The following is a 23,381-nucleotide window of genomic DNA, read 5'->3' as shown; positions in this document are numbered from 1 at the left end:
TGCCTTTTAAAATTCAAAACATTAAGTCAATGATTTGCTTCCATAGGTGCAGGGCTTCATAAAATTATTACTTTATGTTGTCTAAAAACCGATGTGGTGTCCTTACTCGAAATGGAAGGTGAACTGTTGACTCTAATCTGTCTGCCCTTGACACTAAGACCTTTACCCAACTGAGGCTCACGCACGTGGGCAAGTGGACAAAACTGTTCTTTTGTCATACCAGATCCATATTTTAACAAACAAAAAACGAAAAAATATATATAATGTATTCCTGTATGGCCTATCAGAGTACGCCAAACAGCTAGAGGCGGACTTTAGGGTTTTACTGTAAACTGTTACTCCCAAAACAGCAATTATAAATTTGGATGAAATAGAATTAAAAAGAATGTGTTGCATCTACATGTTACTGACACATAAAGCTCTCATGATAGGAAAATTCTGACGAATTCGTCCAACACTGATTGTTCTACTGTGTGTCAATCCGTGGTCACGTGACATACGATCCAGAATGGCCTCCTTCGTGTTTTGACATTACTTTTGTGTTTGTTTCATTTTCGGTAGAAATCGAGTAGATCACGCCGAATTAGGAGGAAAAATTGTATATTACTTTGCATTGTTTTTATTTATTTTATGTACAACAATCAAGACGAATAGTTATTTGTTTCACGAGTTAGATAGAACATGAACATTTGGTTCTATTAGAAATAGCTGCTGCTAGCTAGCTGGCTGGCTGGCACAATTGTTGTTTAGCCAGTTGAAAATAAAGGAAACACAATGGAAGAATTGAGTGCCGACGAGGTAAGATCACGACTGCGTTACAAAATATAAACTATAATCGGATATTGACATGTTATCGACGAAGGATGTTGTGTTCTAGTCATGGATTTGTGTCGTTTTAGTTTTTTTTTTTTTTTCGAAGGCTGTGCTACTATCTAGCTTAGCGCTACTAGCTGAGTCAGTACAGTTCGCTAGCATGGTGCTGCTAGCTAACTAACACATAGCTACACTACTAGATCTAGGTTGCTTAGCTGTGCTACGCAGCGAATACAGTTATTTTGTAAATGTCAGGGTTTTCACGTGAAAGACACATGGCGTTTTACAAAAAACAAGTTAGGTTGTCCTTGTATTTTAATTATAATGATAGGTAAATGAAACAGTAGCAGATAGAATTGTCTTTGCTTGCTAGACGACTCAGCATAACACTGGAGGCCACCATTGGCATTGTGCAACCAACCCAATAATTGTTGCTAGCTAGATCCACCCGGCAAAGATAATTATACTGTCAATTGCACATCCAGTAGCTAATAAACTGTTAATGTCACTCAATCAGAATATGCCATCAGATATTGTGTAATATTGTGACCGTGAGATTTTGCTTATTCTTTAACCATTAGCCAGGCAGCTTGCTAACGTTGACTGTGCAGCTCTATATGAACAACGCCAGTCATATTTTACGTATGGCTTCTTGTGCTGTTCATATTTTCTCTTAGCTTCGTCCTCATTGATTGACAAGCCCAGGTGTTTACTTTAGCTTTGCTCCCCAAATGACCTCTTCGTCTAAAATGCCCCATGCATTCGCACTCATTTTTTAATAACCTACTTGCAAAATGAACAATTTAGTTCGACAACTACGTTTATAACATTCGCGTCAAGACCATGTTCACGGTCGGTATACTTTAGATATTATTTAAACGAAAAGATGAAACGGTCAAACGAGCCAAAACACCGTTTTTTCCTGTATTTGTTGCAGATCCGCAGAAGGCGATTAGCCCGACTGGCTGGAGGGCAGGGTTCCCAGCCCAGTACCCCTCTCAGTACTCCCCTGACGTCCCCACAGAGAGAAACTCCGCCTGGGCCCCTGCCTGGAACCTCAGGGGCACCTCCTCAGTCTCTGCCCCCAGCCGCCTCTCACACTCTGGGCCTCAGCGTCCACAGTGTCACCCCTGCCACCTCACCCATGGGTGCCTCCGGTATGACCACAACCGATCAGAAACACCTCTGTTAAAACCGAAGAGGCAGGGAAATAGACGCATTGAGAAGCTGCACTCCAGCCTCAACCTGTCACTGTTGTCCTTGGAATTCCTTGGATTGATCTGAGCCAGGTGTTTATAACTCCAGGTTTCACAGCTAGGCTCATCAGTGCTAACAAGTATCTACGAACATTGTTATCACGGGAGACATTTGTGTATGAGATTTGATCGGATACAAAAATACCCTCAAGTAAGAGCTTGTGCCTTAACCACTGCAATGTCATCCACAATCACTGCACTTTGGGAATCTAATAGGTGTATCAGCAGCTAGTCTTGTCCCTTCCAGGGGATTCACAAAAGGGCCTCGTCACTATATGTCCCAACAATCTAGTCTCGGGCTCAGCTGTGAGCATGTTGAGGTGAAAGTCAAAACAGTCGTCCGGCCGGCCACAAGGTGTGAGACACAGTGACGTTTCCTGTTCCTCCCAGTCCCGATACCATCACATGACCTTTGTGTCCGTCTATTGGAGCTAAGAGGGGAAAAAACCATGGAGGTCCAGAATGAGAGGCCTTTTGAAAGGGTCTTGATAAATAGACAGCCAAAGGCACACTGAGCGCTGTCATCAACCGACACAGAGGTAGCGTATTGTGCTCACCAGGCCTGTGTCCTTGCTCGACATTTGGTAAGCAGAGAGAGTACTAACAGCTAGCATGAATAACTCACTGTTCTCAAATGCTCTAGAACCTACGCCATAACCATCGTAGGTATAGATGGGTACAATACCGATCAGAGCACATTGTTTACCGATTCATGACTGATTGCTTTTGCAAAGGGACTTTTCTGTACAAAGGGAGTGTCAGTCCCTGCAGTTTTACTTTCGTTGACCTTAATATAGTGGCTTGATTGGACTGATAGCAGTTGATATGCATTCCTGAAGTCTCTTGTGACTAATTATGGCACACACACCACAGTTGACTAAGTCTGCGATAGTAGTAATGACAAATACGCTACAGTAGATTAAGTCTACCCCAGGCAGGTGTACTAGTATAACAGGAGATCTAATCCTCCTGTTTCAGACACGGCAGGAGGATGTATTCATTGTGCTGTAACCTGGTAGTCATGTGGTAGTTCCTGACCTTTCTTTAGCCAGTAGATCTGGGCTGTAATCAGCTTTGTCCTTGGCTATGTGTGCTGGACAGGCTTTCTAATCACACACCACAGACGAGACAGTGAGCTCAGGGGATCCAGATTGACTGGGGGCTGGAGGCAGCTTGCCTGCTAGTCAACGTCCCCTAGAGCTGAGGGGTTGAAACAAGTGATTTGGAGTTTAAAAAGTCATATTTCTTGATACAGTTGACACGTATGCACGCACACACACCTTTGCACACACTCATTAATACACACACATTTGAACTTCTGTTGTTTTTTTGTCCTCCTATTTTCCCCGTCTCCCCCCCCATCTCCCCCCCCCTGTTCCCCCCCGTCTCCCCCCCTGTTCCCCCCCGTCTCCCCATGCTCCAGGCGTGGCGTACCGCAGCCAGAGCAGCGAGGGGGTGAGCTCTCTCTCCAGCTCCCCCTCCAACAGCCTGGAGACCCAGTCCCAGAGTCTGTCACGCTCCCAAAGCATGGACATAGACACCGCCTGTGAAAAGAGGTGAGAAACACAGAGCTTTCCTCATTCATGGAGTTGTCACAGTGTTCTGTTACTTCAGGACCAACCGGAGCTGTATGTATGGTCTTACTTTGGTCTGGCATTTGTGCTCAAAATTGATTGATTTCTCCCACGCTCTTTCTCCCTTCTTCCTCTCCTCTCCCTCTCTATCCATTTTCTCTTTCTCTCCCCTCGGTTCCACCTTTCTCTCCTCATCTCCCCTCTCCCCCCCCCCACACCTCCCCTCCCCAGCATGTCCCAGGTGGATGTGGACTCAGGTATAGAGAACATGGAGGTGGAGGACAGTGACCGCAGGGACAAGAGGAACCTGGCTGAGAAGGTAGGCAGGAAGTCAACCTTTCCTTCCAAACACCAGGTCTTCTCGGTGGTCTGTGTGTTAATCAGTCTTTCTGCTCTGTCTCTGTCCCTCTCTGTCTCTCTCTCTCTGTCCGTGTCTCTCTCTGTCTTTGTCTCTGTGTATGTGTGCTCCAGGAGTCCTCGGCCAGCTCAGATGTGTCTGAGGAGCAGGCCCTGCAGCTGATCTGTAAGATCCTGCGTGTCTCCTGGACGGAGCAGGACAGAGACGTCATCTACCTGCCCTCCCTCGCCGCCGACTTCCAGCACAGCCACAACCACGGTGGGACACCCCCTCCAGACTGTCTGTCTGTCTACCTGCTGTCTGTCTGTCTACCTGCTGTCTGTCTGTCTACCTGCTGCCTGTCTGTCTACCTGCTGTCTGTCTACCTGCTGCCTGTCTGTCTGCTGTCTGTCTGTCTACCTGCTGCCTGTCTGTCTGTCTGTCTGCCTTGTATGTCTGCCTGTGTGTCTGCTATTGTGACACCGTCAGAGGGGTTTGTAGAGCTGTGGGTATTAGTTAGGGAGGTATGGTTTCAGTATACATGGATGGGGCATTCCCCTCACACACGCACGCACACACACACAAACACACATTATATATAAGAAAAATTTAATTTAATGGACGCATCCAAGAACCTGTCCCACCCATTTACATTTACACTTTAGTCATTTAGCATACGTTCTCATCCAGAGCGACTTACAGTAAGTACAGGGACATTCCCCCGAGGCAAGTAGGGTGAAGTGCCTTGCCCAAGGACACAACATCAGTTGGCATGACCAGGAATCGAACTGGCAACCTTCGGATTACTAGCCCGATTCCCTCACCGCTCAGCCAGCTGACTCCATTTGAAAACAGACCTCCACCCCTGGGGTTAGTTTACACGTACAACCACATGTTATTGTCTTGAGGTGTCTTAGCAGCAAGGCAGGATATGACACAACAATCGCGTGTGGTGAAGTATAACCCTGTTAGAAAACGGCTATTTATTATCCTGCTTCAGCAGGGAGGGGAAACACCTTGACAACAGTCTCATCCTGGAACAGATGTTGAGAATCTGAATGAGTGCATGCTTGAATGGGAGGCTGGTGGATGTGTAAGAACTTGCGTGCTGAAAGGATGAAAGTGAATTCATGGCTGTTAAGATGTAAAACAATCTCTTTCGCTCTCTGTCTCTCTCTCTCTCCCCCTCTCCCCCCTCCAGTCTTCTCCGACTTCAAAGACCTGATTGGCCAGATCCTGATGGAGGTGCTCATGATGTCCACCCAATCACGCGTCCACAACCCCTTCGCCAGCCTGACTGCCACGTCCCAGCCAATCACAGCTGCCAAATCCCCGGACCGGCGCCTGACACTGGTTCAGCCCCCCAGCCAGGGCAGCAGCCCCCTGGCCCCCTGTGGGGGTTCCTTTGGAGCCAGCTCTCTGTCCAGGCAAGTAGCACACACACACACACACACACACACACACACACACACACGCATACATATTCATATATACACACGCTCACACACACATACAGTTAGGTCCATAAGTATTTGGACATTGACACAATTTTCATCATTTTGGCTCTGTATACCACCACAATGGATTTGAAATGAAACAATCAAGATGTGCTTTAAGTGCAGACTTTCAGCTTTAATTTCAGGGTATTTACATCCAAATCAGGTGAACGGTGTAGGAATTACAATACATTTGATATGTGGCCCCCCCCTTTTTAAGGGACCAAAAGTAATTGGACAATTGGCTGCTCAGCTGTTCCATGGCCAGGTGTATGTTATTCCCTCATAAAGGGAGTTCGTTATTTCATTGACAAGGAGCAGATAAAAGGTCTAGAGTTCATTTCAAGTATGGTATTTGTGTTTGGAATCTGTTGCTGTCAACTCTCAATATGAAGTCCAAAGAGCTGTCACCATCAGTGAAGCAAACCATCGTTAGGCTGAAAAATCAAAACACACCTATCAGAGAGATAGCAAAAACATTAGGTGTGGCCAAATCAACTGTTTGGTACATTCTTAAAAAGAAAGAACGCACTGGTGAGCTCAGCAACACCAAAAGACCCGGAAGACCACGGAAAACAACTGTGGTGGATGACAGAAGAATTCTTTTCCTGGTGAAGAAAAACCCCTTCACAACAGTTGGCCAGATCAAGAACACTCTCCAGGAGGTAGGCGTATCTGTGTCAAAGTCAACAATTAAGAGAAGACTTCACCAGAGTAAATACAGAGGGTTCACCACAAGATGTAAACCATTGGTGAGTCTCAAAAACAGGAAGACCAGATTAGAGTTTGCCAAAAAACATCTAAAAGAGCCTGTACAATTCTGGAACAACATCCTATGGACAGATGAGACCAAGATCAACTTGTACCAGAATGATGGGAAGAGAAGAGTATGGAGAAGGGAAGGAACTGCTCATGATCCAAAGCATACCACCTCATCAGTGAAGCATGGTGGAGGTAGTGTTATGGCGTGGGCATGTATGGCTGCCAATGGAACTGGTTCCCTTGTATTTATCGATGATGTGACTGCTGACAAAAGCAGTAGGATGAATTCTGAAGTGTTTCGGGCAATATTATCTGCTCAGATTCAGCCAAATGCTTCAGAACTCATAGGACGGCGCTTCACAGTGCAGATGGACAATGACCCGAAGCATACTGCGAAAGCAACCAAAGAGTTTTTTAAGGCAAAGAAGTGGAATGTTCTGCAATGGCCAAGTCAATCACCTGACCTAAATCCAATTGAGCATGCATTTCACTTGCTAAAGACAAAACTGAAGGGAAAATGCCCCAAGAACAAGCAGGAACTGAAGACAGTTGCAGTAGAGGCCTGGCAGAGCATCACCAGGGACGAAACCCAGCGTCTGGTGATGTCTATGGGTTCCAGACTTTAGGCTGTCATTGACTGCAAAGGATTTGCAACCAAGTATTAAAAGTGACAATTAGATTTATGATTATGTTAGTTTGTCCAATTATTTTTGGTCCCTTAAAAAGGGGGGGGCCACATATAAAATGTGTTGTAATTCCTACACCGTTCACCTGATTTGGATGTAAATACCCTGAAATTAAAGCTGAAAGTCTGCACTTAAAGCACATCTTGATTGTTTCATTTCAAATCCATTGTGGTGGTATACAGAGCCAAAATGATGAAAATTGTGTCAATGTCCAAATACTTATGGACCTAACTGTATATATAAACACACACTCACCCACCCTGTGATACAACTAGATGCCAGTGCTCTGGTAGATCTGAAGTGAAGAAAACCATGATATTCAAGGTTGTACATTTTTTTCTGATCTGACGTAGATGATTCATCTCTGTGTTTAAAACATTCGATTGCATTCATTCGTGGGATTTCTGTTTGTGGTGTGTGTGTGGAGGGACCTGTGTGTGTGTGTGTGTGTGGAGGGACCTGTGTGTGTGTGTGTGTGTGGAGGGACCTTGTGTGTGTGTGTGTGTGTGGTCAGTTGCTGGGTGACATTGTCCAACCCCCTGTCTCTCACCATGTTGTTTTCAGCCTATACGGGTGCAGCCCTCACCCTCTGTCTCTGAACACACCCCGGATGACCTCTGCACCCCTCCCCACCCCCACCTCCACCCCCACCACCCCTTCCTCCCCCCTCCTCTTCCCCCCTCCGAGCCCCCCTGCCCCGCCCGCCCCCCCCAGACTCAGCCTCAACCCCCCCTCCGCCCCACTGCCCATCTCCCAGCGCTATCGCCCCTACACGGTCACCTCCCCCTGGGGGGCACCGACCCCCCCTAGCCCCAACCCTAACCCCAGGATGGCCAGCCTCCCTGGCCCATCTCCCAACCCTGCTGGCCTCCTGGTGCCCCCCAACACCCCGGCCCCCCCCGACCCCCTCAGCTCCCCCAGGGCCCGGCCCCCTGCCTCCATCCCCCTGCCTGGGGGGGCCCCCTCGCCCAGAGCGGCCCCCCGGAGAGGTGCCCGTGTCTCCAGGATCCCCTCTAGGTACAGCCTGTGTGACCGCGCGTGACCCAACTGCCCGCTACGCTACTAAAACATTAACACCCCAACACCCAATCCATGATGGTGTTTTCAGCACTGGCTTGATTTGAATCAGGTGTGAAATACACAACAGGAGAGGTTAGTGGTGATTGTGTGGCTGTGTGAGAGGGAAGTGCTTGTGCTTGGGTTAGGGTTAGGGTTAGAGGTGCGTCACTAGACATGACCTGGCTGTGACAAGGTGGCTTTGAGACTGGAAGGTGATTAAGATGATGAAGATGAAGCCAGTGACGTTTAGCTTGAATGAGTTTGTCCTTTTACTTGGCCAGCTCATTACTAGTCCTGGTTTCTTGGTTAAGCTCACAGCATGGGTGTGTTGCCTTGTGGGTATCCAGCTGACATGCATGGTTGTGGATTAACTCAAGGCAGGTTCATTGAGTGGCACTAACTGTAGTCTTGTGAGATCGGTTGTGTGGTGCGCCAGAGGCCAGGTAGGATGCTAGGACATTTCCTTCTTTTCCTCTGAGCTTCCTTCCTCCCTGTCCACCTGTGTCCATTCTCCATCTCAGTCGTTTTCCATGTTTTGTTTTTTCTACACCTCCCTTCCTCTGTCCATCCATCCTCACCCATCACCCCCCCTCTTTCTCCTCTCCTCCTCCTTCTGCTCTTCCTCATCCCCGCCCCCTCCTCTTTATTCTCCCTCGCCACGTCCTTCTCCTGTCTTCCCTCTCCCTCCTCCTTCTCTTCTTCCTCCTCCCTCTCCCCCTCGTCCTCCCCCTCTCCCCCGCCAGCCCCTTCTCCCTCCGGTACTTCGCCCTGTCGGACATGTCTCAGGACAGCAGTGATGAAGATCCCGAGGACGAGGAGGACGAGTTTGCGCGGGTTCAGTTTGGGTCCAGGTACACTGCTGCAGCACGGTGTGTGTGCGTGCTCGCGTGTGCGTGCTCGCGTGTGCGTGCTCGCGTGTGCGTGCTCGCGTGTGCGTGCTGGCGTGTGCGTGCGTGCTGGCGTGTGCGTGCTGGCGTGTGCGTGTTCAGTAGCAGAGCTGCATGCTTCTGCGCGTTCACGCGGACACTAACACCAGCAGAGGCAGCTACAGAGAAACACAGGCAAAGAATAGCTCAGTGGTTAGAGCATTTTACTGCAGATCAAGAGGTTTCAGGTTAGAAACCTCCTCTGATATATTCCTTTGGTTAAAGTGTCTGTTCAACAAACACATTATTACACAGCCTGCTGTTTGTTTGAGAGTGTTTCCTATCAACAGGAGAAGCAGCATTTTCTATTCTCTTGGTGACCTGAGTTACTTAAAAAAGTGATCTTCTCTCAGTAGTATAGTGTGATATGTTAAGACAGTTCTAAAGAACAAGTCATTTAGCTACTTAGCACAGGAAGTTGTAATTTTCCAGCAAATAATTCGTCTTGTAGTGCAGCTGAAACACCACACCCTCTAAACCAGAGACTCTTGGCTCTGTGAAATGAGTTCCGAGGGGAATTTTCTCAACAAACTATGCTTGGCAAATATTCACCCAAAGTAGCAAGGCATGAAAACTGCAGTTTGGTTCCCTGAAGAGCCACCCCGAGGCTGTTACTTGATACTGTGTTCAGAGTGGGGTCTTTGTGAGCACTCCTCAAGCACTGATAGATGATCCTGCAGATAGTCCTGTTCTGTGTTCTCCTGGAATGAATACTCTTGTCAGAGAGAGAGAGAGATGGAGAGATAAAAAGAGAGAGATGAAGAGAGGTGAAGCCCTGCATCATGGCCCTCCGGGGCCCGTGTCGGCCCCCCCTCTGCTGTCTGTGGGAACGTAACGCGGTCGCTGCTGGTGTGAACGCCGTAACCAGAGGTTTGCAGTGTTGTGACGCTGCTTGCAGTCTAGCAGGTCTGGAGAACAATCGACCAATAACATCAACACCACAGGGAGGGGTGGGGGGATGGGAGGTGGATGGAGATTGGGGGGTGGAGGGAGGGATGGGAGGTAGATGGAGGAGGGATGGATATTGGAGGTGGAGGAGGGGGGTGGAGGGATGGAAGGAGGAGGGATGGAGATTGGGGGGGTGGAGGGATGGGAGGTGGATGGAGATTGGGGGGTGGAGGGAGGAGGGGTGGAGGGATGGAAGGAAGAAGAGGACAGGGGTACGGTTGGGGTGGGCTCGTTTTGCTTCAAACAGCCTGACTTAATTAGCATGAATGTGTGTATTTGAATTTTTTTCTTACCCAAATTCCAAATGCGGCCTTGGGTGCTATAGTGTTTCTAACACTGTGTTTCTTTCAGGATGTTGCTGTAAAAGACGCTTTCTCACCGCACTGCTTCTCACTGGATTCTCCCCTCTTGTCTTCCTGGTGATTTTAAACAAGTCTCTTTTCCTCTCCTCCCCTCTCTGTCTCTCCCCCTCCTCTCCCTCTCTCTCTCCAGCCTGGGGGCATCTGGAGGGGGGATGTCCAGTGAGTCGGCCAGCGACCGGTTCACCATTGAAGCGTGCAAGGAGACAGAGATGCTCAACTACCTCATCGAGCGCTTCGACAGTGTCGGCATGGAGGAGAGGAAGGCCCCCAAGGTAACCTCCGCGCTAGCCTCCGCGCTAGCCTCCCCCCCGCCCAGCCACGGTTGAACGGGTTAACACACGCTAAAGAGCTTTCCAACTTGTAGTTTTGTAACAAGCCAGTGTGGTGATGTAGAGGCGTCCTTGAAGGCTTAGGTTGGTTTAGGTGCAGTGAGTGTATGTAAAGCCCTCTGTGACAATGGGCAAACCTGATTTGATGTTAATCACAGAAACCCAACCACCCCAGAAAGTGGTAAGACTTCCTTAATCGAAAACCCTTCATTTCAAATGCTGAGAGGAAAAGAAAGGCCTGTTTATGCAGCTGTTCCACTTATTTTAGGTCTGGCTGTATGTAGTTTCTCTTGACTGGAGGCAGGGGGGCATGTGGTTCCCAGGACGCATCAGTCCCTGTGTCCTGAGAGCCTGTGTCCTGAGAGCCTGTGTCCTGAGAGCCTGTGTCCTGAGAGCCTGTGTCCTGAGAGCCTGTGTCCTGAGAGCCCGGGTCCTGAGAGCCCGGGTCCTGAGAGCCCGGGTCCTGAGAGCCCGGGTCCTGAGAGCCCGGGTCCTGAGAGCCCGGGTCCTGAGAGCCCGGGTCCTGAGAGCCCGGGTCCTGAGAGCCCGGGTCCTGAGAGCCCGGGTCCTGAGAGCCCGGGTCCTGAGAGCCCGGGTCCTGAGAGCACTGAGGATGTCACACCTTCACGCGCCCTCCCTCTCTCGCTATCTCTCAGTCTCTCTATTTCTAGTTAAGGTGTTTTACTGGCCATCGACAAACCAATGTTGTATTGCCGAAGCATTGACAGGAACTGGATTACAATAAAATCACTGTCTCATCCTGATCTCGATCTCTCTCTCTCTCTCTGCTTGTTCTCATTTCTCTCTTCCCCCCTCTCTCACTCTTTCTCCTTCTATCTCCCCCTCCTCTCCCTCACTCTTTCTCCTTCTGTTACTCTCTCCCCCCCTCCTCTTCTCTCTCCCTCTACCCCTTTCCTCCACTCTCCCTCACTCTTTCTCCTTCTCTTACCCTCTCTCCCCACTTCTCTCTCTCTACTCCTCTCCCCTTCTTCTCTTCTCCTTTCTCCCTCCCTCCTCTCCTCTCTGTGTCTCCTCCCCCTTCTCTCTCTCAGATGTGCAGCCACCCCAGTGTGAGCCAGCTCCTCAGCAACATCCGTTCTCAGTGCATCTCCCACGCTGCTCTGGTGCTCCAGGGAGCGCTCACCCAGCCCAGGTCTGTCTGCGCCGCGCTCCTCTCCCTCCTCCTCCATCATCTCTCCTCTCCCTCCTCCATCATCCTTCCTCTCCCTCCACCTCCATCATCTCTCCTCCTCTCCCTCCTCCATCATCCCTCCTCTCCCTCCTCCTCCATCATCCCTCCTCCATCATCTCTCCTCCTCCATCATCCCTCCTCCTCTCCTTCCTCCTCCTCTCCCTCCTCCTCTCCCTCCATCATCTCTCCTCCTCCTCTTCTTCCTCCTCCATCATCTCTCCTCCACTCCTTCCTCCTCCTCTCCTTCCTCCACCTCTCCCTCCTCCTCCTCTCCTTCCTCTCCCTCCTCCTCTCCTTCTTTCTCCCTCCTCCTCCTTCATTCCTCCTTCATTCCTCCTCCTCTCCCTCCTCCTCCATCATCCCTCCTCCTCCTCTCCCTCCTCCATCATCTCTCCTCCTCCTCTCCCTCCTCCTCCTCTGTCATCTGTCTGTAAACAACTTCTGTTTCTTTTATCTAACTTGTTCCATCTCTTTACCACTGACGAGCGTCACCATAGAAACTAGTCTTCACCTCTGTTCTGTGTGTTCTGGTCTCAGTTCTCACTGCATGACGGCATGACCCAGAGCTGTGTTCTCTCTCTGTCTCTCTTTCTCTCTCTCTTTCTGTCTCTGTCTCTCTGTCTCTCTCTTTCTCTCTCTGTCTCTCTCTTTCTCTCTCTGGCTCTCTCTTTCTCTCTCTGTGTCTCTCTCTCTCTGTTTCTCTCTCCCTCTCTGTCTCTCTCTCTCTCTCTCTCTCTGTTTCTCTCTCCCTCTCTGTCTCTCTCTCTACACAAGACATTCCTTCTCTTCATTTATAACATCTTGCCTGCTATTCACCACAAACACCGTATCCGACACACGCCTCCTCCTGAGGTGTCTCCAGCAGCTGTTAGGATTTTAAAACTGCCCCTTTGACACGGAGGGACAGTTACCTTCTAAATTTAACATCTAAAATAAAATGTATTACTGGTATTACAATCTTTCAATCTTTGTTCTAGATGTTTTCTATGTTTGCATTTCTCAACTCATTGTAAGTCGTGCAGGAGGCAAACTGTAGGAAAGCGGTAGTTGAACAGGAAGTAAACAAGAAATGAATAAGAATTAGACAAGTAATGAACAGGAAGTAAACCGGAGAAGAACAGGAACTGAACAGCAGGTAAAGCAGGTTTCTCTTGGTGCTCATGTGCAGGAACCCCCTGCAGCCATCCCTGCTGGTGCCCTACTTGCTGTGCCGGAACCTTCCGTACGGCTTCATCCAGGAGCTGGTCCGCATCACCCACCTGGAGGAGGATGTGTTCAGACAGGTGGGGCTGGTTGGAGGGATGGTTGGAGGGCTGGTTGGAGGGATGGTTGGAGGGACGGTTGGAGGGACGGTTGGAGGGACGGTTGGAGGGAGGGAGGGATGGTTGGAGGGACGGTTGGAGGGACGGTTGGAGGGATAGTCTGAACACTGTTACTGACAGAACGTCCCTTCTTTCTCTCTCCTCTAACACGTTGTCTTCTGCCCCCCACCTGCCTGCTGCCAGATCTTCGTTCCCATCCTCCAAGGCCTGGCCATGGCAGCCAAGGAATGCTCCTTCGACAGCGACAACTTCAAATTCCCCCTCATGGTACGCAGGGGGCATCCAGCCCTACCTGGGAGGCTGGGGGGAGGGGTTAGGGAGGAGGAGGGCGAGGAGAGCATGGTGGTTCAGGTTGGAAGATACACAGTTGCGGGTAGAAAACTAACAAATGAATATTGCTTTAAGATGTGTTCCTGGTTTGTGTTCCTACAGGCATTAGCAGAGATTTGTGAAATAAAGTTTGGAAAGACTCACCCCATGTGCAATTTGGTGAGTGTGCTTCAATAACATTAGATTACGGTTCCTTTATTGTGCTCAATGTGGAAATGATACGTTTAATAAAACCTGGGTATTAATGGTATGGACACAGTTTCTATAGACATTTACACGTATCAGTTATAGAGCCCTTCTCCCCAGAGGTGCAAGGGACCTCGTGAGATTGAGTCAGCTGACTGTGTGTATGTACATGTGTGTATGTCTGTTTTAATGTGTGTGTGTGTGTGTGTGTGTGTCTGTGTGTGTGTCTGTATGTGTGTATGTGTGTGTGTGTCTGTATGTCTGTGTGTGTGTGTGTGTCTGTCTGTCTGTCTGTGTGTATGTGTGTCTGTCTGTGTGTGTATGTGTGTGCGTGTGTCTGTATGTGTGTGTCCAGATGAGCTGCCTGCCTCTGTGGTGTCCGCGGGCCCTGAGTCCAGGCTGTGGGAGGGAGGTCCAGAGGCTGTCCTACCTGGGGGCCTTCTTCAGCCTGTCTGTCTTCGCTGAGGACGATGTGAGGATGCAGCACACACTGAACAACACACACACACTAAACAACACACACTTACACATATGAACATCCACACTTAACACACAGGTACACACACTAAAAAACATTCTGATACACACTGGTGTTGACAAACCTTCCTTTGGCGGCTGCTCTGTCCTTCAGACCAAAGTCGGGGACAAGTACTTCTCAGGTCCAGCTATCACCATGGAGAACACGCGCGTCGTCAGCCAATCACTGCAGCACTACCTGGAGTCTGCAAGAGTATGTCACAGACCTCCGCCATCTAACGCTGCTTCTCATTGGCTCAGTCCTGAAATACCGATGTACATGTGTATGCTAACTTTGTTTTGTGTGTGCCTGTGTGTGTGCCTACCTGGGTGTGTGTGTTTGTCTCTCTGTGTGTGTGTTTGTGTGTGTGTCTCTCTGTGTCTGTGTGTGTGTGTGTGTGTCTCTCTGTGTGTGTGTGTGTGTGTCTGTGTGTGTGTCTCTCTGTGTCTGTGTGTGTCTGTGTGTGTGTGTGTGTGTGTGTGTGTGTCTCTCTGTGTGTGTCTGCCTGTGTGTGTGTGTGTGTCTTCCCCCGGTTAGGGTGACCTGTTTAAAATCCTTCACAACGTGCTGCTGAATGGGGAGACCAGGGAGGCTGCTCTCAACTACATGGCAGTTCTGGTGAACCGCAACGTGAAGAAGGCCCAGATGCAGGTACAGGGGGTGTGTGTGTGTGTGTGTGTGTGTGGGGGGGGGGGGGGGGGGGGTGTACACAGGAGTTCACTGGTAGAAAGTATTCTAATATCCATCTTGGCAGGAGAAACTTCCCTGAGGTGGACTAGGGTTCCTGAGGTTGGATTGTAGAGTAATGTTATTCAGTTCTTTGTTTCACCTCTCCCTCCAACATCTGTTCTTTTTACTTCTCACTTTTTCCTTCCCCTCCCCTCCTCTCCTGCCTTCTGTCTCTTCCCCTCTCCCCTCTCTCCCCTTGCTCCTTTGCTCTCTTCTCTCCCTCGCTCTCTCTTCACCTCTCCCTCCAACATCTGTTATTTTCCTTCCCCTCCCCTCCTCTCCTCTCCTCTCCTGCCTTCTGTCTCTTTCCCTCTCTCCATCCCTCTCTTCTCTCCCTCCCCCTTCCCTCCCTCTCCCCAACCTCCCTCCCTCCAGACGGACGACAAGCTGGTGTCCACAGACGGCTTCATGCTGAACTTCCTGTGGGTGCTGCAGCAGCTGAGCATGAAGATCAAGCTGGAGACGGTGGATCCCTTCTACATCTTCCACCCCCGCTGCCGCCTGGCGCTGAGCCCCGAGGAGACGCGTCTCAAGGCCCCTATGGAGGAGCTGAGGGCCTGGCTCACAGAGCTGCGTGAGTGGGCCCAGCGCCACACCATCCCATAATAACCACAACCAACAACGACAGACCTGATACAGCGCCTCATTTTCTTCTTCTTCTTCTGTGGTGGACAGACGACGACCCCAGCCAGTTCTCGGAGCCCAAGTTCCCCACCGAGTGTTTCTTCCTGACGCTGCACGCTCACCACCTGTCCATCCTGCCCGGGTGCAGGCGCTACATACGCAGGCTCCGGGCCATCCGTGAGCTCAACAGGTACACACACACAGATATACACACACAACACACACAGATATACACACACAGATATACACACAACACACACAGATATACACTCACAACACACAGATATACACTCACAGATTTGCAGGCACACACACACAGAAATACACACACACATCTCACACAGGGATGGATAGACACATAGTTGGAAAGATCCAGTAGATGGATGTGGGCAGGTGTTGATGGTGTGTGTGCGCACGTGTGTTGATGGTGTGTGTGTGTGTGTTTCAGGACGGTGGAGGAGCTGAAGAACAGTGAGAGCCAGTGGAAGGACTCTCCTCTGGCCGGCCGACACAGAGAGATGCTGAAGAGATGCAAAACCCAGCTCAAGGTCTGTCGCCCCTCTCCTAATGACCGAGGGGGCAGTGCCTGGCAGAAGAACAACAAGAATATCTTGTTGTTGTTTGTTTATTGACGTTTCTCCTCTCGTCCTGACAGAAACTGGTGCGTGCGAAGGCGTGTGCCGACGCAGGCCTGCTGGATGAGAACCTGCTGCGCAGATGTCTTCAGTTCTACAGCATGGTGATCCAGCTGATCCTGCGCACAGTGGACCCAGCCTTCCCCCAGTCAGTCACCTGCTACCCCCCCAGTCCACACCTCACCTCATACCCCCCAGTCCACACCTCACCTCCTACCCCCCAGTCCACACCTCACCTCCTACCCCCCCAGTCCACACCTCACCTCATACCCCCCAGTCCACACCTCACCTCCTACCCCCCAGTCCACACCTCACCTCCTACCCCCCAGTCCACACCTCACCTCCTACCCCCCAGTCCACACCTCACCTCCTACCCCCCAGTCCACACCTCACCTCCTACCCCCCAGTCCACACCTCACCTCATACCCCTCACCTCATACCCCTCAGTCCACACCTCACTTCCTACCCCTCACCTCCTACACCTCACCTCATACCCCTCAGTCCACACCTCACCTCCTACCCTACACCTCCTACACCTCACCTCCTACCCCCAAGTGCATCTGTTTTGATTACATGTTCATTCTACAGTATGTGGGTTGTTAACTTGTCCTTTCTCTTCCAATGATTTCGTAGCATGACCTTACCACTGAACCCTGAGATCCCAAAAAGCTTTGCTGCTCTTCCTGAGTTCTACATCGAGGACGTGGCTGAGTTCCTGCTCTTCGTCGTGCAGTAAGTCATCTGTTCCCACGCAACAAGCCTCCGTATTCATCATGGGCTGTTGATGTTGAAACTCTACACTTCCATATTTGACTGTAGGGCTAGAAATATCTGTCCCTACAGTGTCTGACCACCTTAGTAACGTTGGGTCTTGGATTAGATTATATTGTGAAGCAGCTGGCTAACTCACCTCCTCCCCAATCTCCTCCTAATCTTCCCTCTCCTCTCCCTCCTTTTCCCCCCCTCTTGTTCTCCCCCTCCTCCTCCCTTTCCCTCCCCCCCACACCCCAGGTATTCCCCGCAGGTTTTGTACGAGCCGTGCGTCCAGGACATCGTCACCTTCCTGGTGGTGTTCATCTGCAGCCAGAACTACATCAGGAACCCCTACCTGATCGCCAAGCTGGTGGAGGTGCTGTTCGTCACCAACCCAGCCGTGCAGCCTCGCACGCAGCGCTTCTCCGAGATGATGGAGAACCACCCGCTGTCCGTCAAGCAGCTAGTCCCCGCCCTCATGAAGTTCTACACCGGTGAGAGCCAATGGGGAGGCGGAATGAGCGCAGAACATGTGTGTTGAGAATAATGCTTGTAGATGACAAGGCTCGAGGCCGACATGGGTTCTAAGATGAGGGTTCTAAGATGAGGGTTCTACGATGAGGGTTCTACGATGAAGGTTCTAAGCTGCTGTGTTCTAAGCTGATGGTTCTTCTCCCCAGACGTGGAACACACCGGGGCCACCAGCGAGTTCTACGACAAGTTCACCATCCGCTACCATATCAGTACCATCTTCAAGAGCCTGTGGCAGAACATAGGGCACCACGGAACCTTCCTCGAGGAGTTCAAGTGAGTCGGCATCAGAGATGGCAAAGTACACACATCCTTCACTCAAGTAGAAGTACAGATACTCATGTTTAAAAGACTCTGGTAAAGGTTGAAGTACTGACTACACTTTTTCACTAAGTTAAAGCAGTGTGGGCTCTGACATATTCTTAAGTAAAAAGTAGACATTACTACTACCTGTTGGACCTCACATCATATTAATACATTAATACAAAAAGACACTATAGACACATTTGCCAGGAATACTTTTTTTACTTTTTTTTTACTTTTTTTTTTTGACGCCGATACTTTTTCTACTTTTTTTTTACTTTTTTTTTTTGACGCCGACAATTTCAAACATCTCCCTCATATATGGCCATAGGTGATCAGGAATGCCTCTATTCTCAGTTCAATTAAAAAAAATGTATAGTAAAGTACAGATACCAGAAAAATCGATTTAAGTACAGTCACAAATATTTGTACTACGTCACTTCCCATCTGAGGTAGTCGTGTTCTAGAACACAGTCTATAACACACTTGGTACTTTCTAGAACACAATATTTACAGTCTAGATGGTTTTCAATGTGCTTGGAAGTGTCTTCTAAATGAATAAAGTATGCTGTCTCGTGTCTGTAGTTCCGGGAAGCAGTTTGTGCGCTACATCAACATGCTGATCAACGACACCACCTTCCTATTGGACGAGAGCCTGGAGTCGCTGAAGCGCATCCACGAGATCCAGGAAGAGATGAAGAACAGGGACCAATGGGAGCAGCTGCCCAGGGTCAGCAGCCAATCACACCACACGCTCGACTCCATGTGTGGAAGAATGTACATATTTGGAAGCTATTTGTCCAAATAGGTAGCAATGATTAGGTCCAAAAGGTGCACACGTTTTTTGTGCACACAGAGCACACCTTTTAGACTAAACCATTTCTACATTTTGGACCAAACCATTGTACCTTTTGGATCAAACCATTTGTCTGTTTTGGGCTGAACCATGTTTCCCCCCTCCAGGAGCAGCAGACGAGCCGGCAGTCCCAGCTGACGCAGGACGAGCGAGTGTCGCGCTCCTACCTGGCCCTCGCCACGGAGACGGTGGACATGTTCCACATCCTCACCAAGCAGGTCCAGAAGCCCTTCCTCAGGCCTGTGAGTACACCAGGCACACCTGCACACCTGTCCACACACACCTGTCCACACACCTGCACACCTGTCCACACACCTGCACACCTGTCCACACACCTGCACACCTGTCCAGACACACCTGCACACACACCTGCACACCTGTCCAGACACACCTGCACACACACCTGCACACCTGTCCACGCACACCTGCACACCTGTCCACACACACCTGCACACCTGTCCACACACACCTGCACACCTGTCCACACACACCTGCACACCTGTCCACACACACCTGCACACCTGTCCACACACCTGCACACCTGTCCACACACACCTGCACACCTGTCCACACACCTGCACACCTGTCCAGACACACCTGCACACCAGACCAGGTGTACATCTACAACTGTACCCATGAGCAGCAGCGTAAAAAAAGAAAAGAAAACGTTATTTTCTTGAACGCCGTCTTCTTCTGTGGTCCCAGGAGCTGGGTCCTCGCCTGGCGGCCATGTTGAACTTCAACCTCCAGCAGCTTTGCGGCCCCAAGTGTCGGGACCTGAAGGTGGAGAACCCGGAGAAGTACGGCTTCGAGCCCAAGAAGCTCCTGGACCAGCTGACTGACATCTACCTGCAGCTGGACTGCGCTCGCTTTGCCAAGGCCATCGCAGACGACCAGGTGAGCCTCCGCCCCCCCCCCCCCCCCCCCCCCCCCCCCCACCTTGCAATCCACCACAGAACATCCTCCTGTATACGTGCGGTCTCCTCAGGTACGTGTTTAGAGGAGTGATGCGCACCGTGTGGAACAGGGATGTTCATTTCTGAGAAAGCTTTGGTTGTGGAACACTTGGTGCTCCGAAGGCAGCGCGAACAGAGACACGTCTTTGTCACGGTAACGCAGACGATGCTGTCTGGTTTCTTTGTGTCGTCGTGTTTTGAGTGACAGGAAGGAATGAGGATGGGCGCTGTCGGTGCCACTCTCTCTCCGCGCACACACTCCCACACACACGTGTTTTTGCTTTCTTCTCAAATAAACGGAAATTTCTCTCTCTCCCTCCCGTCCTCTCCAGCGGTCGTACAGCCGAGAGCTCTTCGAGGAGGTGATATCTAAGATGAAGAAGGCCGGTATCAAGTCCACCATCGCCATTGAAAAATTCAAGCTGCTATCGGAGAAGGTGGAGGAGATCGTCGCCAGGAACTCGCAGTCCGAAATGGACTACAGCGACGCGCCCGACGAGTTCAAAGGCAAGTCTTTGACCCCAAGCAACCTAGACCTGAACAACAGGGAGGAAGGAAGGTTTCTTCCTCCCTCCCTGCCTCTTCTCTCCCTCTCTTCTCTCCCTCCCTCCATCCTTACTTCCTCAACACAAGAGCGCAGGCCTAAACGTTACATATCTATCTCCAATGCTTTATCACACAGCTCCTCTGACTAAATGCCTGAATATCATGATGAACCAGAAGGTTTCCATGAAGGCTTGGGTGAGGGGTTTCGCTCAGAGTGGAAAAACCCAGTGACTGACATTAGCCCTGACCCTGCGTCAGTTCCTGTCCAGGTGGACAGACTTGCAACCAGACCCACCTGTTACTGCAGTATAATCCCAGACCCACCTGTTACTGCAGTAGAATCCCAGATATTTTGCGAGTGATTTGTGTGTAATGGAGGGGTCACATATCTTAACCACAGACTTTAATCTGATCCAGGAAGAGAATGTGGCTCGTCGGCCTTCTTTGATTTCCAGATATGCCCCCCCGGCCCCCGTCTCGTTGGCCGGGGTCGGGGGTGTCAGCTAGCCATCCAGGGTTAAAAACATTGAGGCATGGCGTATTTATAAACGTGTAACATATTAAACCTTCCTGTGGAAACCTTGAGACGTACTGAATATAGGACTTTGCACTGAATCATCTTAATGAGGGCTTTTATTACTTCCTGTTCTGTGGTTCTGGGAAGGGGCATAAATCAAGACATGGGATTGTAGAGACAGGGTATCAAAATTAATAGAATGAAGTCAAGCAGACAATACTACAATATTGTGATTTGGTCAGTATTCTTTTGTGTAACCTGTGTGTCTCTCTCTCTCTCTGTCTGTGCTTGCGTGTGTGTGCGTGCGTGTGTCTGGCCTACATCTGTCTGTGTGTGTGCACGCGCTCCCCAGACCCTCTCATGGACACCCTGATGACCGACCCAGTGATCCTGCCGTCTGGGAACATCATGGATCGCTCCATCATCCTGCGCCACCTGCTCAACTCTCCCACAGACCCCTTCAACAGGCAGCCACTCACAGAGAGCATGCTGGAGTCAGGTACCTGCCCCACCAGCCTGGCAGCGTGGCCTTTCTCTCCCCTGCTCCTGGGGGACTGGCCCTACCCTGCATGTTCTAGATGTTCCCCTGCTCCAACACACCTGGTTCAGGTGAACGGGTCGTAGGTATTAACATTATGAGCCAGATGTGTTGGAAGAGGTAATGGTCTAGAACATGCAGGGCAGGAGGTCCCGAGGACCAGGGTTGAGAGGGGGTGATTCAGCACACCCTTTACCCACAGAGATGTCAAAAATACAGTTGCGTAGAGCACGTGAACCGACTGTACATCATCTTCCAACAGAAGTGTATAGGGAGACACTCACACCACATATCTACCTGTACACACGAAAGCTTCTACTCTGTGTTCTGCTTGGGTGTAAGAACAAGTCCATGTTATGACACTGTGTTCTGTTCCTGCTTGTCGGCTTGTTGTTTATATTCGGCCTGGCGGTGGTCGAGCCTAACGCCGTCTGGCTTAACGCTGTGCGGCCTAACGCCTGGGGTGTTTCTGTCCTAACGCCTGGGGTGTTTCTGTCCTAACGCCTGGGGTGTTTCTGTTCTAACGCCTGGTGTGTTTCTGGCCTAACGCCTGGTGTGTTTCTGTCCTAACACCTGGTGTGTTTCTGTCCTAACGCCTGGTGTGTTTCTGTCCTAACGCCTGGTGTGTTTCTGTCCTAACGCCTGGGGTGTTTCTGTCCTAACGCCTGGTGTGTTTCTGTCCTAACGCCTGGTGTGTTTCTGTCCTAACGCTTGGTGTGTTTCTGTCCCAGTCCCTGAGCTGAAGGAGAGGATCCAGGCGTGGATGAGGGAGAAGCAGGGAGGCCGTCACGCACTGTGACCCCCGACCCTTCACCCCACTGACCGCCAGTAAGGGATGTTACCAACACGCCTGAATTCAGAACCATCAAGAACAGAAAAACGGAAAACAAAGATGAAAAAAGAGAGAAACCTGATTAGATTTTTTTTCTCCCCTTTATCCTTTATTCTTGGGCCTTCGGCTCTACGATGAAACATAATAAAGTTACGACTTTTAAACGTTTTCCCCCCACCCCCTCATGACTTTTGTGTATATATATCTACATATATACATATATTTAACAGAGTTGGTGCACAAGAAGCTGAAAGGATACGTTCTCACAGCTTACTGATCCAGCAGCAAGTGTGCTCAATCGCTTCATTGATTATGTTTATTGATTATGATTATTTTTCTCTGTTTTGTATGATTGTTTGTGGGCTTCTTTAAGGAAATCCAGTTATGTGGTGGGGGAGGGGGGGGGGGGCATTTAACGATTGGCAACTTAGGAAACTGACGGGGTTTAGTAGTAACAGAAGAAAAAAAAGAAAAAGCTGTTGAAAGTGAAGAGATTTGTAGTCATCCACAAAATACTGTCGCTAATTACCATACAGTTTACAAACTCATGCCCAACTAGTGCTTGTTTGCTGACAAGGCTTGGAAAATGAGAAATATGTATTAAAAAAAATATGTAGCTTAAAGTAAACGCGGTAGGTTGTCTTGTAAACAAAAAAATGTCTGCTTTTTTGGGTACAGTGGGAGTGGGGCAAAACAACAGTTTACCAGTATCTCTGTGGTCATTTTGGTTTCGCCCTGTTGACTTTGATGAGTGAATTAAACTTTTTGTGTGTGTGTGTGTGCATGGCCTAAAGTACAGGACCGTCTAAGCGCCTCATGAACTTAACACCTTCCTGTGGCAGATCTGGATGGTTAGGAGAGAATGTACGAGCATCTTTGTAGCATGACCACCGGAAAAACAGTAGGAGTACAAAAAAACTACAGAAAAGGAGGAAAGAAAGAAAAAATGAAAGAACTGAAAGGTTTGTTCTTTAACCCTCTGACATCTCCCTCTTTAGGATGGTCTCTGAGAGAGCACATTTCCCTAACCAGGTTTTTCACCTCAACTGTACAGGAAATCGTTTCCTTTCCCACATACTTGATTTTGGAGCCAGGATTTTGAACTGAAATAAACATTGATGCACACATCTTCACAGTGTTTTTTTGAGGGTGTTGAATTGATTTTCAAAGAAATGGGTTGAGATTCAGTGCATACAAACGGGTTTGATTAGGTATGGGGCAATTGTCGATTTGTATTAATCATGTTTCGATGTGCGGCAGTTAACATTATTTGAGCAAAAGGTAAAGATTTTAAATAAGAATGTGACATTCTTACAGCAAATCCAAATGAAAACTTGAATACCCCATTTTTGCAGAGGGGTTCAATAAATGCAATAATCGTTAATCAGCAACAAAGATTGTAAAGAAACTTTCTGAGAAGGACGAACTGGACAGAGAAGAACAGAACGGAACCCTTGTCCGAGCGG

At 49.6% G+C, this 23,381-nt stretch overlaps 1 protein-coding gene across 2 annotated transcripts; it reads left to right on the top strand.

Moving 5' to 3' along the window:
• Window positions 1-519: 519 nt before the first annotated feature.
• Window positions 520-23,043, top strand: ube4b (ubiquitination factor E4B, UFD2 homolog (S. cerevisiae)). Of its 2 annotated transcripts, XM_067239877.1 has the most exons (29): window positions 520-798; window positions 1,751-1,970; window positions 3,493-3,625; window positions 3,875-3,962; window positions 4,115-4,259; window positions 5,182-5,407; window positions 7,489-7,941; window positions 8,727-8,834; window positions 10,350-10,491; window positions 11,601-11,701; window positions 12,909-13,023; window positions 13,246-13,329; window positions 13,495-13,551; window positions 13,934-14,050; window positions 14,210-14,308; window positions 14,633-14,746; window positions 15,200-15,398; window positions 15,500-15,638; window positions 15,897-15,996; window positions 16,104-16,231; window positions 16,717-16,815; window positions 17,095-17,330; window positions 17,517-17,643; window positions 18,256-18,400; window positions 18,634-18,768; window positions 19,232-19,423; window positions 19,815-19,989; window positions 20,898-21,044; window positions 21,815-23,043. In XM_067239877.1, the coding sequence occupies exons 1-29, from the start codon at window positions 775-777 to the stop codon at window positions 21,880-21,882; spliced, it is 4,116 nt and encodes a 1,371-aa protein (XP_067095978.1). In that variant the 5' UTR covers window positions 520-774; the 3' UTR covers window positions 21,883-23,043. The 2 variants fall into 2 exon arrangements, with proteins under 2 accessions (XP_067095978.1, XP_067095979.1); XM_067239878.1 differs by lacking the exons at window positions 7,489-7,941; window positions 8,727-8,834.
• Window positions 23,044-23,381: the final 338 nt, after the last annotated feature.

Source organism: Osmerus mordax, chromosome 7 (genome assembly GCF_038355195.1).
Source record: "Osmerus mordax isolate fOsmMor3 chromosome 7, fOsmMor3.pri, whole genome shotgun sequence".
Lineage (NCBI taxonomy): Eukaryota > Metazoa > Chordata > Actinopteri > Osmeriformes > Osmeridae > Osmerus > Osmerus mordax.
This window is presented reverse-complemented; position numbering and strand designations above follow the sequence as displayed.

Coding starts and splice junctions, on each gene's coding strand:
- ube4b (XM_067239877.1), top strand. CDS start 775: ATGGAAGAATTGAGTGCCGACGAG. Junction 799..1,750: donor AAGAATTGAGTGCCGACGAG/GTAAGATCACGA, acceptor TATTTGTTGCAG/ATCCGCAGAAGGCGATTAGC. Junction 18,769..19,231: donor AGAAGCCCTTCCTCAGGCCT/GTGAGTACACCA, acceptor CTGTGGTCCCAG/GAGCTGGGTCCTCGCCTGGC.